At 47.9% G+C, this 18,770-nt stretch overlaps 1 protein-coding gene across 1 annotated transcript; it reads right to left on the reverse strand.

Moving 5' to 3' along the window:
* Positions 1–2,484: 2,484 nt before the first annotated feature.
* OTOL1 (otolin 1) lies at positions 2,485–18,257 on the reverse strand. The gene is made up of 5 exons (XM_058811866.1): positions 18,209–18,257; positions 5,558–5,866; positions 4,449–4,538; positions 3,568–3,639; positions 2,485–3,380 (listed from the first exon to the last, which is right to left on the reverse strand). The coding sequence occupies exons 1-5, from the start codon at positions 18,255–18,257 to the stop codon at positions 2,485–2,487; spliced, it is 1,416 nt and encodes a 471-aa protein (XP_058667849.1).
* Between the last annotated feature and the right edge of the window lie 513 nt (positions 18,258–18,770).

The following is an 18,770-nucleotide window of genomic DNA, read 5'->3' on the forward strand; positions in this document are numbered from 1 at the left end:
TCAATCAAACCCTTTTTTCTTTCCTCAGGAGCACCAATAAGAACATGAGGAAAACAAGGCTATCCTTGCTAAGCCAGGCCTAAGTTGCAGCCTGCTCCACAGACATTAATCCTCCCTGCAGCAGCTCAGGAGGGACCCAACAGATGGACAATGACTTATCATGGGAGAGACTTGGATCAGCAAGTTAGAAATTCAGATTTCCACAGGAAAAGCAAGTTAGTCATCCAAACAAATGGATATGCCCTGGGGAGATGAAAAATCTGGATAGCAATGGAGCTAAAATAAAACGTTAAGAAAAATAAAGGCTGTGAGTTTGCAGAGGGGAGAAATAAAGTGAATGTGAGGAGAAAAGAGCCACACAAAGCACAGACAACTCTGCTAAATGCTCTTTTTTATTATTTTTTTGTGGGGCCATATTTATAACACAAGGAAATAAAGATTGCTCTGACAAGCACTTGAGGGGATTTGTGTCTGTAGCATCTAAGGCCATATATTTGTGTTTTCCCCAATAATTCCCATCAAAAGGTGTTTGTCCTCCTTTCAAAAGGGAAAACCTTTCAGCAGCCAAGCAGCTGCAAACAAAGCCACAGAATTAAAAAAAAAACAAAATTAATGTACATTTTAGCTGAAATATGGGAACTTGGAGCAGGATATTGTATTTGCAACCCTGGTCAGAATCAATGAAATCCATCCATTTTCAGCCAAATCAGAGTAAAACAGAACCAGGGGCTTACCTGGGACAAGGAATGGAAGCCCAGACTGGAAGGAGCAGGAGCTGAGTGAGGATCCAGCCAAGAGCAGCTCCCTGATCCCAATTAAGTACAGAATTTCCACCTGGCCCCAATTATCCCTGTAATTAACCACTCCCAGCCCTGAGGCTGCACAGGTGGGATTTGTTCTGGGGCAAACACAGCTCAGCTGGGGACACTCCTGATGGCAGCAGTGGCTTGGGGACACCTGGAAAAGCCCAGGGCAGGAAGCACAGGCAGACACCAAACTCTGCTGCTGATGTTCCTCTGGCTCAGAAGCACAGCCCTGCCCCTAAAACCACAGAATTAAGTGCTAATGTGTGAAATATTTGATTAAAAACATGGAAAACACCACAAAATAGGTGTTTTTATGGCTTTGGAGTAATTTTTCATAATTACTGACAGGAGCTGCTGGCCTGCTTGGAACCCTGAGCATTTATTTTCTTCCACCTGTGTCAAAATGCTTCACTGCAGCCTGAAGAGGGGACAATTTTACCAAAGAAAATAAAAGCAGGAGTGAAAGGGAACAGATATTTCGGCTTTTTTTTTTAGCAGGCCTCCACCATGAGACAAAGCACATCCTCAATCAATCCATTGTCATTCTGCCACAGTGTGAAAAATGAGGAAAAACAGCTCAAAAATGAGGAATTTTTTTTTTTATTCTTCAATATTTTTAAGGTGGAAACCAGCTTGGATTTAAGGTTTTCTGGTCAAATGATCTCTGTGAGGCTTTTTAAACATTCCCACAAGTCCTCGGAGCCATCACAACACCTCAAGGGAGTTTCAAAGTCTGTTCTTGGTGTCTCCTCCTCCTCCCAGCAGCCCGAGGATGATCCCACAGCATCAGAGGCTCAGAACCTGGGGGTCTGAGTGGACCACTAAAGTAAAAAATTCATCTCTCAACTACTTTTGAAAGTTTCAGATTTATTTTTGTTTAAGAACAAGATGTAGGAGGGTTTATTACGCTGACTGAATTCTCTTTTACACAATTTTTCACATAATTCATGACCAAAACTAAGGCACTAAATAATACTGATTCAAGGATAAAAGAGCTTTAAGTCTTTTCAGGTGATTTCAAGGAACCTACTGCTCATGTTCCCATCTGGTTGATCCCAAGCATCAGATGAGGATGATCCCAAGGATGATCCCACAGCATCAGTCTCAGAACCTGGTGGTCTGAATAGGCCAATAAAATAAAATATTCACCTCTCAGCTACTTTTGAAAGTCTCAGATTTATTTTTGTTTAAGAACAAGATTTAGGAGGGTTTTTTACACTGATCTAATATTCTTTTAGACCAAGACTAAAGCACTAAATAATACTGATTCAAGGATAAAAGAGCTTTAAATCTTTTCAGGTGATTTCAAGGAACCTACTGCTCATGTTCCCATCTGGCTGAGCTCTATAATTCAAACCCTGGCATTTTTATCAAAATCAGAGATGATCAGAACTGATTCCTAGAGGGAGCCTGGGCCATGCAAGGCTTGCAGGAGCTGGGAAGGAGTTTCATTCCATGATTTGAATGTTCTAATTACAAACTGTGCTGGGAAATGCCCTCCCCATATTGGTCCTGTTGGTGCTTGGACAATGGGCAAAGGATGTGTGACTTCTACTAATCCATGTCTTGAAATATCAACATTTTTGTTAAAACCTCACAAAAATAACACCTAAACCAACGTGCTGCCCTTTTCTCCTCTCACACCCAGAGGGAAAAGCTGTTCCTCGGGGTTACAAACTCACAGAAGGACCTCAAAACCATCAGGGTACAGCAGGAACCCCGTGAAGACGCTGTCGTCCTCCGCGCCGGCGTAGAGCCCGTTCCAGTCCTTGCCAACCTCCAGCCACACTTGGTCGCCCACCCTGAGCTTGAGGATGGTCAGGAAGGAGGCCTGGTCGATGTCCTGGCCGTAGAGCGTGTCCCTGGCCTTGGCCACCCTCCTGCTGCTGGCCACGAGGCTGAGGCGCGCGGGGCGGCCGCGCACGGTGACGTGGTAGGAGAACACGTAGGCCCCGGGCACGCTGCAGTTGAACTTGCCCGTGGCCGGGTCGTAGTCGTGGCGCTCGTCGAACCACACGCGGTCAAAGCGGATGGGCACGTTGGGAGGAGGGAAGGGCCGCGACAGCCCCGCGCTGAAGGCCGAGCGCGGGGCCCTGGGGACGTCGCCCCGGGCGCCCTTGGCCCCGCGGGAGCCTTTCCTGCCCGGGGCACCGCGGCCGCCCTTGGCGCCGGGCTCGCCCTTGGGCCCGCCGGGGCCCGCCGTGCCCACAGGGCCCACGTCCCCTTTGTCACCCTTGTGGCCCTGCTCGCCCTTCTCCCCCTGCTTGCCGGCCACTCCCCGCATGCCCTCAGTGCCCGTGTCCCCCTTGCTGCCCTTCTCGCCCTTGGTGCCCCCTTCCCCTCTGTCCCCCTTGGCCCCTCTGCCCCCCGGCTCCCCACAGTAACCCTTCTCCCCCGTGTCCCCCTTCTCTCCCTTGTCCCCCTGCTCTCCGCCAGCTCCTGGCTCCCCAGGATCCCCCCTGTCCCCTTTGTCTCCTTTGGTGCCGTTGTCACAGGTGTCCCCTTTAGCCCCCTTTTGTCCCTTCAGTCCAGGGAAGCCGTAGCTGCCCTTGCTGCCTTTGGCTCCAGCTTCACCTGGGGGAAAAATGAAGATTAAAACCAATAAAAAAGAAAGTTAAAACCAATAAAATTGGATTGCTCTGGAGGTGGAAGGACCATCCAAAGGGGTTGGTCCTTCCAGGCTCTTGTAAAACCCCGAGCAGAGGGAAAGGTCAGAGCAACCCTGGGTTTTCCAGAGCAATCCTGGATTTTCCAGACCTACCTTGCAGCCCAGGTTTCCCTGGATAACCGGGGCTTCCACTCGCTCCTCTCTCTCCTTGCTCTCCTTTTCCTCCTAGGACATTGCAGCAGTGATTAATTAATTAATTAATTAATTGATGCTGGCGCGTGCAGCACAGCAAACATCACACCCTGCTGGAACTATCTGTCCCTCACTTCGTGGTGAGCAATGTGTGTTTTGAGGAAACAGCTCCAGGAGCCTCAGCTGGATCCCACAGCCCCCAGCACCACCTCACTCTGAGATTTCTGCCCCTCTGCCAGGCAGCTGCTGCTGTTTCATGGAAGGTGGAGAAGGTGACAGCCCTGCATTCCTCATTCCAGCATGGCCAAAAAGCTTTTCCAGGAGTGGATCACTGCCTAAGGGGCTGCAGGGACTGAACAGCACCAGACTCTGCTGGGACCCTGCGTGATTCCCAGAGGCAGCAGCAGGATCCTGCCAGGATAAACCCCCAGGTGAAGGGCAGGGCTTCCTTTCAGGAATACTGATGGATAATGATGGCTCAGCGTCTTAACTGAAGCTCTTCTGCCTGAGAGATTGAAATCGAAATGCAGATTTTACACCTGCACACGATTTCCATGGCGGCTTTTTCACTTCTGTCCTTCATCCAAAGCAAACTGAGCCCAGATTTTGAACTCCTGTTCAGAACAAGAATTTTTGAGTGAGATCTTTATGAGCAGCTGCTGCTATTCCACCTGAACAAACACTGCCACCACCTGAGTTCCTGTCCCTGCACTGATGCCAGCTAAACCCCTCCAGGGCTCAATCCCTGGCAGAATTTTTCTTTTGCTTTAAAAAATATGGGTTTTTTAATAATTTTGTGGTGTTTTATGAGGACAGCAGCATTTTCCATTACTCTGGTTTACCTCTTTCTCCTTTAGAGCCTTTTGGACCTTGAGGGCCAGGGGATCCTGGCAGCCCTGGCAGCCCAGCATCTCCCTTCTCCCCCTTGGGACCTGTAAAATCAACAAAATTACCTCAGTAACTCCAAGGTTTAACTTCTAAATAACATTTTCATCAATACCTGAGCAGTGTGGCATTGAGGAGTGTATGTGAGATGATTCCATCACCTTGGGAAGAGCTGCTTGTTTTATTTGACATCATCAAATCTCACAGCTCTGCCTTTCACTCTGGGGCTTAGTTAAAGACTTTTTAAAACCAACTTTGAGCTGCCTCAGAGCCACAGGAGCTCAGAGGTTCACAAAACATCAGAAATTAATCTGCCTTCAATATCTGAGGAGCTGCCAGAGCTTGGAATTGTCCTTTTCCTTAAGGAGAATTAATTCTGCCAATATAGAAGGGGAACCTGGCCGAGAGCTCCACACTGCAGAAAGGAGGGATTGAAATCATTTCCCTTTTCCATCCCCTTGGGAATCCAGAGGTTCCAGTGTCTGTCTGGGAGTAGATTATGGTATCTTCAATCACCACAAGGACTCTTCCATCAAGAGATGAGAGATCAAACTCACTTTACACCTACCACAATTTCCATGAGCCAACCGTTCCCAAGCCATGGGACGTGAAAATCCCTGGAGTGCATTGGATTAAAGGAGAAGAACCTTTCCCTAAAATCCTAATATCCACCCCAAACCTTCCCTGGAACAGCTCCAGCCATTCCCCGGCTCCTGTCCCTGTCCCAGGGAGCAGCGATCAGAGCTGCCCTCAGGAAGAGCTGAGGCAGGAGATTTAGGGGTTACAGAGAGATTGATTAGGGGTAGCTGACTACACACTGTGTATCACTTAACATTTACTGTGCTTGCAGAAGTCAGATGAGAGAATGCAAGGCTGTTGTGATAAGAAAGAGAAGAATGCACGGCTGTTGTGGCGAGGAGCCCCTAAAGCAGCCAAAACCACCCAGCATCAGAGCTGCAGATCGCTGAGATCTCCCCCAGCAGCTGCACAAACCCTCCCAATGATTTCTTGAGGGAAAAGCCGCTGGATTTGGCATTTCCAGCCCAGCAGGGAGGGCCCAGCACACCTGGGGGTCCCGGGGGGCCCGGCCAGCCCCGAGGCCCCGCCATGGGCGGGCAGCAGTCGCAGCAGTTGAAGAAGAACTCGGCCGAGTCCAGCGTGGAGTTGTCCAAGGGGAGAAGCGTGGGGAGCTCAGCCCTGCCCGGCGCCGCTGGGAGTGGGATTTTCCCCGGGATAGCTGGAGGGGCTGCCGGGGGCTGGGGAGGTCTGGGCTTGGTGTAGAGCACGGCCGGGGTCACCTTCAGCGCCGCCAGCGCGGGGACAGCCAGCGCCAGCAGCAGCGGGACGGGCCGCGGGCAGCTCGGCATGGCAGCGGCTGTGGGAGACACACAGACAGACAGACACACAGACACACAGCAAAACCCTCCTGCATCCTCTGCCTCACCCCTCTGCCCTTCACAGAGAGCAGCAGGCAGTAGTTTCCCGAGGATTTCTCCTGGGGAAGGCAGTGGGAAACTCAGAGAAGAAGAGAAAACAATTCGTGTCTCTACTGGCTGCTCCCGTTTCTGCGCATGTGGAATGTGTTATGGGGATTGTTTGCCCAAAATGAATTGGTTAATTGGACATCATGAAAGTTGTTTTGAGTGACTGGCCAGTCACTCAAAGCTGTGTCCTGGATGTCTCAGCCATTCATGGGTTTTTTTAGTATCTTTGGTATAGTATAGTATCTCTATAGTATAGTGTCTCTATAGTACAGTTATAATATAGTATTAGTGTAATGCAGTATACTTTTAATAAAACAATTTTCAGCATTCTGAATCATGGAGTCAGGGCACATTATTCCCTGGATAATAACAATGATAACAATAATAAAAATAATAATATAGCATTATATTATATTATATATAAAACTATACAATTATGATTATGATTATGATCATTATGATTAATAATAATAATAATAATAATAATAATAATAATAATAATAATAATAATAATAATAATAACAGGGGCATTGCTTGTTTCTCCTCTACTTCCCTGAAGCCAAGACAATGCCAGGGGTGAGGCCCTGGCTCTGCTTCCCCTGAGGAGTTGTCACTGCCCCATGCCAAGAGATGCTCAAGGCCAGGTTGGGTTGAAGGGACCTTAAATCCCGTCCTGTTCCATCCCTGGGACACCTCCCACTGTCCCAACCCCATCCAGCCTGGCCTTGGGCACTGCCAGGGATCCAGGGGCAGCCAGGGAGTTCCTGGGAGGAATTCCTTCCCAAAATCCCACCCAACCCTGGCCTTCTCCAGCTCCAGGCCATTCCCATCACTCCATGCTTTTGGGGAAAATTTTCTCTCCAGCTCTCTTGTAACCCCCTTTGGTCCTAGAAGGATGTGGAGAGAATTCCATAATGATTTCAGAGCCCAACACAACTACACACAATAAAGAGCTCTTTCTCTAAAAGAATAAATGGAAGCAAAATGAAACATCAAGCTTTCCAAACTCAGGTAGTTTGGTATCAAAAGTATCAAGTGTACCAAAATTTTTATCTTGATATTTTTCCATTTCTGCCTGATTTTCTGGATTTTTTAGTGTAACCTTTCACATCTGCTCTTTCTATTTTTCAGGTGTTGATTCAGCTGAGCCAGGGAGAAAGGGCAAAGGCAGAAGGCCCCAATTTCTCCTCTAGGCCAGGTGCTGCCTCTCAGGTGACCCGTCACAAAAAGCACCTTTGTTCCTTTGTTAAAGCAGGGTCCCCACCTGTAAATGCAGATGGAACAGAGCCCCTTTCTTGCTGGGGCTGAAACCCAACCCTCCTGAGGAGCCCCAGCATTGCAGAGCATGGGAAACCTCCAGGAGAGACCCCCCCAGCCCTGCCAGCCAGAGGGCAAAAGGAGACCCAGCCCCACACCAGGCGTTTTTCCATCTTTAAAAAATCCATTTCAGAGAAAAAAAGTGATTTTTAAATTTTTTTTTTCCCCTCACCATTTTCAAACAAAATGAAATCGTTGAATGGAAAATTGATTCCCCACATAAAACCCCCAGTGGTCACTCCTGGATGTTGGAATCTGCTGAGAATTTTAGAATTTAGCACTGACCTCCAAGAGAACACTGCTTTTAACCTGAGGCTGTAGGAAAAAAACTTCCACAATTAAATGATAAAACTAAGATTATAAATGTGTGTTTGAAATAAAAGTGTGTAATATCACGTAGTAAAAACTTACAGTTTTAGAATATAATAATATATATAAAGCAAGATAAAAAATTTAAGGCAGAAGCGAATCCTTCTTCTTCACCTTCTTCTTCATTAAAGTAGTATTGTATAATGAAATTTTATATGTATAATTTTAAAATCCACATTACAAGCCACAAGTAGCTAGTAATTAAATTAAAAATAAAACTAATTTGTGTCATTTGTTAATAAAACAGTTTATCCTTATAAAAACTTATAAAAACAAAGATACAACTCCATTTTTAAATTTGTTAGAGTAAAACACTATAAAACTCACAATTTGTGAAGCTATAATATAAATAAAAACTAATAAACACCTAAATCCAAACAAAACCCACTATCTCACACATTTAACCCCAACCCTAACAAAAAAGAAAATAAAACTCAGCAGCTGCCCACTGGGACCCTTCAATCCATAAGGATAAATTATCCCTTCCCTGTGGGTGAGTTTATTTAGAATGGGATTCCAGGGCTAGATTTTTGTCCAAAACTGGGATTTTTTTCCCTTACCATGAAGAGTTTTCCTGGGAAGTTGGTGTGGAGGGAGATGCTCAGCACGGGCAGGCAGGGAGCAGCCAGAGCCTGCAGCTGCAGCCACAGAGAAAAAGGGGGAAAAAAGAGAAAAAGGAGAAAAATGAGAAAAAAGGAGAAAAAATGGAGAAAAAGGATAATCTGCTACCTGGAAAAAAACCCCCAATTTCTCCTTTTGAGCAATATCCTCAGACAGGAGCGCCCTGTACCAGCTGGAGATAAGTAAATAAATCCACTATTTACACCAAAAACCCCTCAGAGATTTTAGGGATTTAATAGCTTTATGGAGAAATCTTAAATCAGTTCTCAAATCCAAACCATTCCTGAGTTTTCCTGTCACACATCACAAGCCCCAAACCCAGCCAGATTGATTGATTGCTGTCAAACACTGGATAAACATAATTAACAACCAAATTTTACCTCACCACCCTGAAAAAATTAAATCCTCAGAGCAAGGAATCACTAAACAGATTTTCATTTCAATGGGCAAGACTGTTTCTAGATTAATTATCCTTAAATAATTATTTTAGGATTTTTTTTACATGCCAGGGCATTGGAACAAGTTGATCTTTAAGGTCTCTTCCGACCCAAACCAGTCTGTGATTCTAAATAAATGCACTTAAATAAAACTGAAATTTTGAGCTTCTTCATTACATTAATTCACCACCACTGAATATAAAATCATTCATTGGAATCCCCCCACTAAAATTATAATTCACAGTGAACACAAAATAGGAAGAATTAAACTTTGCTGCAGTGCCATATAATTCATAAATTAATCTACATTTAATTTGATCTAAATATCTACTAATTATTAACATATTTCCCATAATAAGATGGTAATAATACACTTTTTTGTGTGTATGCTTCCTAAAATTCCAGATATTCCAGTTCACAAGAGGAATTTAACCCAAATCCATCAGTTTTAAATATCAGGGAGATGATTGCACTTTATCTTATTTAATTATTCCTAGTTCTTAGATGTGTGAGGAAAGAAAAACTCTAATCCCTATGCAGTTACACACTGATTATAGACAGGAAATTTTCTGCAGATAAATTCTATTATTTTAAATTGTATGACTCTCTCCTACCTTATAAACACCCCTGCTCCCAGGAGAACCCCCCCTCCATGGCACCTGCAAAAAGGGAATTTATTCTGGGAGAGAATCAGATTTATTTGGTCCCAGCTGCTGCTGTGGCCAATGAGAGCCTGCAGGGGGGACAGGGGGGATTGGCAAAGTCCCTGCAAGGAGCTGGGGACACCGAAATCCCAGAAACCCAACCCTGGCATTGGCAAAGTCCCTGCAAGGCGTGAGGGGACCTGAAATCCCAGAAACCCAACCCTGGCATTGGCACCAAGGAGCTGGGGACACTGAAATCCCAGAAATCCAACCCTGGCATTGGCAAAGTCCCTGCAAGGCGTGAGGGGACACTGAAATTCCAGAAATCCAACCCTGGCATTGGCAAAGTCCCTGCAAGGAGTGAGGGGACCTGAAATCCCAGAAACCCAACCCTGGCATTGGCATCAAGGAGCTGGGGACACCGAAATCCCAGAAACCCAGCCCTGGCATTGGCACCAAGGAGCACAGGGACACCGAAATCCCAGAAATCCAACCCTTCCCTCATCCTGGGATTGGCAAAGTCCCTTGCAAGGAGTGAGAGGACACTGAAATGCTAGAAATCCAACCCTTCCTTCAAACTTTGGGATTGGCAAAGTTCATGCAAGGAGTGAGGGGACACTGAAATCCCAGGAAAATCCCAGAAATCCAACCCTTCCCTCAAACCCTGGGATTGGCAAAGTCCCCTGCAAGGAGTGAGAGGACACTGAAATCCCAGAAATCCAGCCCTTCCCTCATCCTTGGATTGGCAAAGTCCCCTGCAAGGAGTGAGGGGACACTGAAATCCCAGGAAAATCCCAGAAATCCAACCCTTCCCTCAAACCCTGGGATGCTCCTGGGATGTTTTGGCTCTACCCCAAAGATTTTTAGGGGATTTTAGGGATGCTCCTCCTTCATCTCATTGGGTACCACCAGACTCAGCAGGAATTTGCCTGGACAGTTTTGAGGAGAGTTTTGACATTTGAGGACCCAAAGGAGAAGGAATTTGTGCATTTATTTCTGCAAGGTCCATTTATTTCTGCAGTGGGATTTCTCCATTTCTTCCTGCAAGGTCCAGACTTCACTCTGTATTTAAAATGCAGATTTTTGGCATCACAATCCCCTTCCTGAGCTGGGAGTGTGGAAAGGGGTAAAGGAAAAATAAAAAAGCTCTATGGGATCATGAAAGCAACACATGTTAAATTCCTTTTGGATGGTAATTTGTTTTTTTTTCCCCCCATTTGATCAAATTGTGAATTAAATTCTTGAGAGAAATAAAACCTGAAAATGAAGGAGAAAATAATCTTTGGGTTTTGCCTTTATAGTTGTTCTGTTCTCAGCTTAAATTTGGGTGTAGAGGGGATTCATTTGTGATGAGAACTTTAAATGCTGCATGGGGTAAAAATTATTTCATTTACATAGAAAAAAAGCAATGGTTTGTGTAGGAATTTAAATGCTTGACTAAAGACAATACATAGAAAATTAGAAAATATATAGAAAATACATACTAGAGAAAATATCCCCCTCCACAGGGATTTCCTTTGGATTCAGAGGAATAAAATGATCTCCCTGTAAATTCAGTCTCATTAAATTTGGTGTTACTAAAATTCAGATATCAGGGGGAAGATGGGATGGGGAAAACCTGCATCAGTTAGAGCATCCCACAGCCCCTGCACCAAATGTTGGTCCAAATCCCCTAAATCTGCAGTTGCACCTAAATAAGGATTTATTGCCCTTTAAATTTACTGGCTAGGAGCTCCAAAAGCTTCTATTTCCCAAAAATTACCATTTGGGGAGTTATTTGAGAACCTCCTGGAGTCAATCCCTCTGAGAGCCCCGAAATGCAGATTTAGAGCAGCAGAAACACGCAGTTACTTATGGGAGACACCAGAATTACAGCTCAGGAATTATTCTGGGCTGGGTTTTAGAGCCTTTTGGGATGTAAAACATATTCCACATATTCCCTCAGGTGTTATCCCAAACCCTGCCCCGGGATTTCCTTTGTGGGGAGCTCTGAGCTGAGAAAAGCATCCATTGTCTGCTCTGGAAACTGGAGACACCAAAGGGAAAAGGGATAAAATTCCCTGGCTCCCCTTTTCACCCGGGGGTCCCTTTGTGAGGCAGCCCCGGGATGTCATGGACACCCTTTTTTCCCAGGAAATCTTGTTTTCCTTGTGTGTTTGGGAAACAAAACCATCCTCAAGAGCCCTTTTTGGCATTGTTGCCCTCCTTGTGGCCAGTGCCAGATTTCAGGGAAAATGAGAGGCTGGAAATGAGGGGGGCAGGAGTTCCTTTGGGGCAGGGCTGCCATTCCCTCACCGCAGCAAAGCCTCTGGAATCATCATTTAATCCTGGCAAATCCATCCAGCACCCAGCTCCCCACAGTAATGAACATTTTATGAGATAAAGGGCTTGGAGGTTTAATTCAGGAGAGGATCCTGTGGCACAGGGTCCCTTTGCAGGTGATTTCAGCCCAGCAGGTGTTGCAACACTCCTTGGAAAGAAGGAAATGGAAAGTTCTGGTTTCCTTTCACCCAAATTCTTCTTGGCTCTGGCAAATCCGGGCCGTGCAATAAAATCCAGGGCTCCAGCACAGGGCAGTGCTGCAGCACCTTCAAATCACAGCAGGAAGCAAAAATCTGGGAATAAAACTGTCTCTGTGTGCTAGACTCAAAGAATTCAGGGAGGTTATGGTATTTTGGGAATTAAAAAGCAAAGGAGAGTGAGAATTTTATGTTTTCTGATCTGCAAACTTGCTGCAAGGGCACTAAAATCAGAGGGAAGATTCCCACTGATTTCTTTGGAAGAGATGCCTAAAACTCTCCACCTCCTCTGCAACTCACCCAGAAACAGCAGAGGCAGCAAAATCTCTCCAAAAATATAAACGGGGGATATATAACAGCAATAAATTATAAATAATTGTCAAATTAGATCTCCTGACTCAAATCATATCCTGAGTTGGAGCAGATCATTAAAGTCAAACTGCTGGCTCTGCACAGGACATCCCACCCACCAGGAATCACACCAGGATTAGGGCAGGAGAAGAGTGACCTAATTTCCTGTTTTCATTTTTCATTTCCTATTCTTATTTTTCATTTCCAGCTCTCATTTTTCATTTCCAGCTCTCATTTTTCCCTTGGAAAGGGAGAAGGAGCAGAAAGTGCTGAGGTGGGAAGGATTCCTTTGGCTCCATGGAGGTGGCAGCTGTGCCAGATGTCACCCGGTGCTGGAACTGGGGACAAGAGCTTTTAAAAAGGGGTTCCAGGCTGGCAGGTGGAGCTGGGGAGGAGCAGGATGGAGGGCAGGAGTGGGATGGAGAAGGAAAACTCAGGAGGTTTTTTGGGAAACACGGGAATTGCTGCTCCAGGTGAGGCTCGGCACAAGAGGGAGCTCCAGGGGCTCCCAACAGCCCGGCCAGGGACGGGTTTGCAGCTGAAGCACCAAAATCAGGGAATATCCCGGTTGGAACGGCCCCACAGCCCAATTCCTGGGCAGGACACCCCGACAATCCCACCCTGTCCAACATCCCAGCCCTAAGAATTAATGACCCACAAACCCTGAGCCATCCTGATCCATCCAGGACAAGCACAAAGCTCCAAACAGAACATTTTCCTGGGATAACTTCCCAAAATGGAAATTTTTGAACACAAAATTAATTTTCTGAGAGACCTGCACTGTTCAAACCTGTTTGCATTGGGAGCAGTAACCTATATAGGGGGAAACAAAACAAAAAAAATAAAACCTGGATGTGGGAAGAATTCCTCATTTTATGGAAATTTCCTGTGGAGAACTGATTTTAGAATGAGTAGGATTGCTCTCAAAGCTGGGCCTTCTACCAGGTGAAGATCTTCTCCAGCCCCAGGGTGGGATGTGTTCAATGGGTGATTCCTCCCAGAGCACCCCAAACTCAGCTGCCTCCTCCAGAGGGAAACCTGAACCTCCCAAAGCAACTGGATTTTCCTCTGGAACCCTTGGGAAGCAGTGATGGGAGCAACCCAGGCATTCCCTGGGTGGGGATCCCCACCTGCTATCCTGCAGCCATGATATTTTCTGAAAAATCCCTTATCAGGATTTTCCTCCTGAGAAGCTGAGAGGCCTCAGGAACAAAATGCAAACAATGGTTATCTGCTGCTGTGGAATGCAACAGGTGCATCTGGGATTGGGCTCATGTGGTTGTTTCTAATTAATGGCCAATCACAGCCCAGGTGTCTTGGACTCTGGTCAATCACAAGATTTTATTATCATTCCATTCCTTTCTATTCCTTGCTAGCCTTCTGATGAAATCCTTTCTTCTATTCTTGTAGTATAGTTTTAATATAATATATATCATAAAATAATAAATCAGCCTTGTGAAACATGGAGTCAGAGTCTCATCTCTTCCCTCGTCCTGTGAACACCAGCACAGTGTCCCAGTGAGGGTGGCAGGATGGGCACGCTGGGATCTGCAGGTCAAGAACAAATCCCAGTTATCCCAGTTATCGCAGTTATCCCAGCAGATCACACACTCTGCTCTTCCAGCCTGGCTGGAGCAATTCAGCATTGGCCAAGGGACACAGCAGGAAGCAGAGATGTGGGAATGTGACTCACCCAGCACTGGAGATCCTGCCCAGCCCTTGTTCTCATTATTCCTTTACCTTCTAATTAATAACTTGTTCCTGATCCCAGAATTCCACCCAGCACCTCCTCTAGCTGGGTGCAGGCCAATTAACCCAGAACATTAATTGATATTGCTATTGATTTTTTGATATTGAAGAGAACAAGGCTGCTGATAAATAATCCCAATTCCACATAAAACAGATAAAACAGAATTTCTCAGAAGGAACCACGGAACTCATTTGGCACAAAACTCCCAAGGAAATCACAGCACAAGGGAGGGTCAGACCCGGTCACTGCTGCCACCAACCCCCAGAACAGGAGCTGTGGTGGCACCTGGAGAGATGCTCACCCACAAAGGGCTGTCACCACACCCCACAGGGCTTTATGCAGCCTGCCCTGTCATTAGATAAAAGGGTTGTTCTCTAATTTGATAAAAGGGTTGTTCTCTAATTTGTCAGCAGAGGGTGGCTGTGGGCAGGATCACCGCACACCAAATTAGTTGGGAGCACAATTAGCAACACGATAATCTCAGGTTCAGCCAGAGCATCACCTCAGCCCACAATATTCTGCAGACTCTGCCAGATTTCCTTGCTGACCCTGGAAATTTCCTTTCCTTTAATCAGGACAGCCTCACCAGCCAGACAAAACCTGAACAGACACATCCAGATCTCCCAGTGACAGAAAATGAAGAGTTCAGGCTGTGGCTTTGTTGGGTTTGCAGGAACATCCTCAAGTCTGCTGAAGTGGAGGCTTAGATGAGATTTTAGGGAGAAATTCCTCCCTGTGAAGGTGGGGAGAGCACCCAGGGCTGCTCCATCCCTGGCAGTGCCCAAGGCCAGCTTGGACAGGGCTTGGAGTGACCTGGGACAGGGTTTGTAGTGACCTGGGACAGTGGGAGGTGTCCCTGCCATGGCAGGGTGCAATGAGATGATTTTAAGGTCCCTTCCAAGCCAAACCATTCTGGAATTCTGGGATTCTGTGAAATTGGATTTTCTGGGAAATCCTCTGGTGATCCAGGCTGGGAAGAGCCTGACCTGTTGTGTTCCTGCAGGGCTGGGGCAGCCCAAAGGCTCAGGAAATACTCCCAGACTCTACAAAAGCCATGCTGGCCTCTCTGGCAGGGCAGGGATTTTATTCCTGTCCCCAGGGGCTGAGCTGGACGTTTCCTGCAGGAGCCAAAGCCACGCTGGAGTCCCCAGCAATAATTAACACAAATCCCCAGGGGCCAGAGCAGAAAGGGATCAGATCTCCCAGAGCAGCAGCCCCTGGGCAGACAAGGAAACAAACTCCTGTACTTTTATCTGCTTTATGCAGTAATTTGGTCTGATTTTACCATGACAAGCAAAGGGCTCTTAGGGAAGGCTGAAGTTCAAGCAGGTCTGGAGCAGGAGGATGGTAACCCTGAGGAAGTTGGCAATTAAATGTGCTTGTGTTCCTTATCTTTTATTTTATTTATTTTATCTTTGATTGTAAAGCAGTGGGAGATTCTGGGGCTCCTTTGCTCAGTGCAAAAGGGTCAGCCTGCAGCTGATAAATGCATGGGTTAGGTTTATAAATAAATTTATTTAACCACATGAAGTCTCTCCTTTTCAAACCCTGCTGTAATAGAAAATTAATTCAAAAGTTAATTCTTAATTTCCCTTTTTTTTCTTTTTCTGTTTTGTTTATTTGCTTTTCATTCCTTGCAAGGACAATCCAGAGGCTTCTCCTGAGTCAGGGGAGGAAGCAGCAGGAGCACGAAGCTCAGGAGGAAGCAGAGCCTATCAGCAGCAGGGCCTGATAAATCAAACCACAGCCTCCTTTCAGTTAAACCCTGTCCTACTTCTCAGAATTCAGAATCCCGAGTTCACTCAGTTCTGGCTTGGGAGGTTCTTCCCTCTGGAAACACCAGCAGGGCCTGGCAGGGCCCCTCAGCCCTGTCTTGTCTCAAGGCAAACAAAACTCGATTATCAGCCAATCTGAAATTTATTGTGAGGCAAATCCTTCTCCGTTTCATAAGCCAGAGTGGGCCAAAGGCAAACTGAGGCATTTACACAGCACTGAACCTTCCTCTGCAGCCACTGCTGAATGTGCCTGGGGGTGAAGGGAATGGAGCACCAGGAGGGGCTGAGGGAGCTGGGAAGGGTTTGGAGCACCAGGAGGAGCTGAGGGAGCTGGGAAGGGTTTGGAGCACCAGGAGAGGCTGAGGGAGCTGGGAAGGGTTTGGAGCACCAGGGGGGGCTGAGGGAGCTGGGAAGGGTTTGGAGCACCAGGAGAGGCTGAGGGAGCTGGGAAGGGTTTGGGGCACCAGGAGGGGCTGAGGGAGCTGGGAAGGGTTTGGAGCACCAGGAGAGGCTGAGGGAGCTGGGAAGGGTTTGGAGCACCAGGAGGGGCTGAGGGAGCTGGGAAGGGCCTGGAGCACCAGGAGGGGCTGAGGGAGCTGGGAAGGGTTTGGGGCACCAGGAGGGGCTGAGGGAGCTGGGAAGGGGCTCAGCCTGGAGAAAAGGGGGATCAGGGGGGACCTTATGGCTCTGCACAGCTCCTGACAGGAGGGGACAGCCGGGGGGATTTGGGATCTTAGCCCAGGGATGAGGGAACAGCCTCAGGCTGGGCCAGGGGAGGCTCAGTTTGGATTTTGAGAACAATCCCTTCCTGGAAAGGGCTGTCCAGCCCTGGCACAGCCACCCAAGTCTCCTGGTCTTGAGGTGTTGGGGACCTCCAAGGACTGTTGGAGTCCCCATCCCTGAAGGGATTTAAAAGCTGTGGGGTGTGACATTTGGGGACAGGGTTTAGTGGTGGCTTTGGGAACACTTCGACTCAATCATCTTGGAGATCTTTTCCAACCAAAATGATTCCAAGCTTCAGAGATTCTGTGCCCATCGGAAGCAAGGCAGCAGCAGCTCATAGGGGTGCTGATGAGACTGTGGGACAGCTTTCTGTAAACTCCTCTCTGGAAAGTTCAGGCCCTGGAATAAATACCCTAAATTATACTATTATGTGGAGTGATGCCTCAGGTTTAGCTTTTATATTTTCCAGATTCTGTGCTGCTTTGGTGTGTGGGGCTGAGCTTCATATTAGGGAAGGTGAGCTGTGTGCACAGTGCAGGGAGACAAAACAATCCCTGCTCCAGCTGGGCACCAAGGACAAATGACCCAAATCTCAGCCCAGGAGCACAAACCCCGTGGGCTGGAGAGAGAAAAACAAGCAGGGTGGGACTGCAGGGGCTAAAGCTGCAATGGGACAATGAACTGCAAGGTGCAAATGGAGCAGAACTGATCCCAGGGAGAGACCCCGGCAGCGCTCGTGCATTTTGGGGCCGTTTTGGTTCATCTTGGGTGCAGCCCTGGCTGGGCTCTGGTGCTGCCCAAGGTGGATCCATGGAGGAGATCCTTTGGGTAAATCCCTGCTTTATTCTGGGACTCTGCCCAGCCTCTGCTCCAGGGCAGCCTGCACAAGGCATCAGAGCAGGTGCCCTGATAACCCAAAGAGCTTTTGCCAGGATTTTTAGGGGATTGGGTGACACCCACCCACCCATCACTGACAGAACCACTCTGGCCTTTTCAAGCTCTGCCCTCTCAGGGATTTCACCACCCCAGACACAACACCGAGCTCCAGGACAGGCAGAGCTCTGCCCTGGGCTAGGAAGGGACACAACCATCTGTAAATTTTGAACAAAGCCTTTGCATGTGAATATTTTACTATCAAAGGCTAAGCAAGCATCAGTTCCACAGTCAACATCCATAAAAATAGCAGCGGCAGAAAGGGGCACTGCTGGGTTGGGAATGAAAGCCTCACATCCTCATGGCCCCTTTGTCACCTGCGCTGCTCTGTTTGAGCAAGCTCCTCTTAAAGGCGTTCGCTGTGGAAAGAGCAGATTTAAAGCATCGTTAAAATGTGTTCAAACAGGAAAAGAACAGCGTTAACCCCAGCTGTTACCTCTGGCCCTGCAAAGGTTTGCATTCCTCTGAGGTCGGAAGGCACCGGTGGGTGCCAGAGCAGCGACACTTTGTTCAGTGAGGGGATCGTGGCTGGAATCCGGCTGCTCCAGGGGAAAATCCGGGAAAAAGCATTTCTGACACTTTTATTCCTCACTTCAACTGCAAAGTTATGTCCTGAAGTAGATGTTTGGGATCGAGCAGGACACTACATTGACCTTTTTTTATCTCTGGGACAGAACAAGCTACACAAAGCTGAGCCTCATGTTTGGCAGGGTCGTGCTGCATTCCATGGCATTTCAGGTTAAGTTTTGTGAATTCCTGTCCATCCCCGGGCTGGGGAGCTGCAGACCCCTCACCTGACACCTGGGGGTACCTGATCAGTGTGAAACCACCCCGAACCCCCATTCCTCCCCCTGGAACACCGCGCTGCAGCTCCGGCTCTTTCCACCCATCCCCCTGGAGTCGGGATGCTCGCAGCAGCTGCCGGCACCCTCGGCAGGATAACCGCGCTGCAGGGGCGTCTGTCGCGATGGAGGGCTGCCATATGAAGGCTGTCTATCGCGACAGAGGGCTGCCATAAGAAGCCTCGGCGCATCCCGCCGAGCTCACGACGCCAGCTTTTTCCCGGGAAAAGCCAGGGAAGCACGGCGCTGCAGGAACAGCCGGCGTGCCCGAGGTGCCAGCCGGCTCCGTCCCACGGGTTTCCCCGAGCCCGGCTCGCCGCTCCGCCTCCCCCGCTCCGGGCGCAGCGGCTGCGGCAGCGGGCGGGGCGCGGGGACCGGCCCGGGCCCACGGACAGAGCGGGCGGGAGGTGAGCGCCGGGAGGAGGAGGAGGAGGAGGAGGAGGAGGAGGAGGAGGAGGAGGAGGAGGAGGAGGAGGAGGAGGAGGAGGAGGAGGAGGAGGAGGAGGAGGAGGAG

This window comes from Ammospiza caudacuta, chromosome 11 (assembly GCF_027887145.1).
Source record: "Ammospiza caudacuta isolate bAmmCau1 chromosome 11, bAmmCau1.pri, whole genome shotgun sequence".
Classification (NCBI taxonomy): Eukaryota; Metazoa; Chordata; class Aves; order Passeriformes; family Passerellidae; genus Ammospiza; species Ammospiza caudacuta.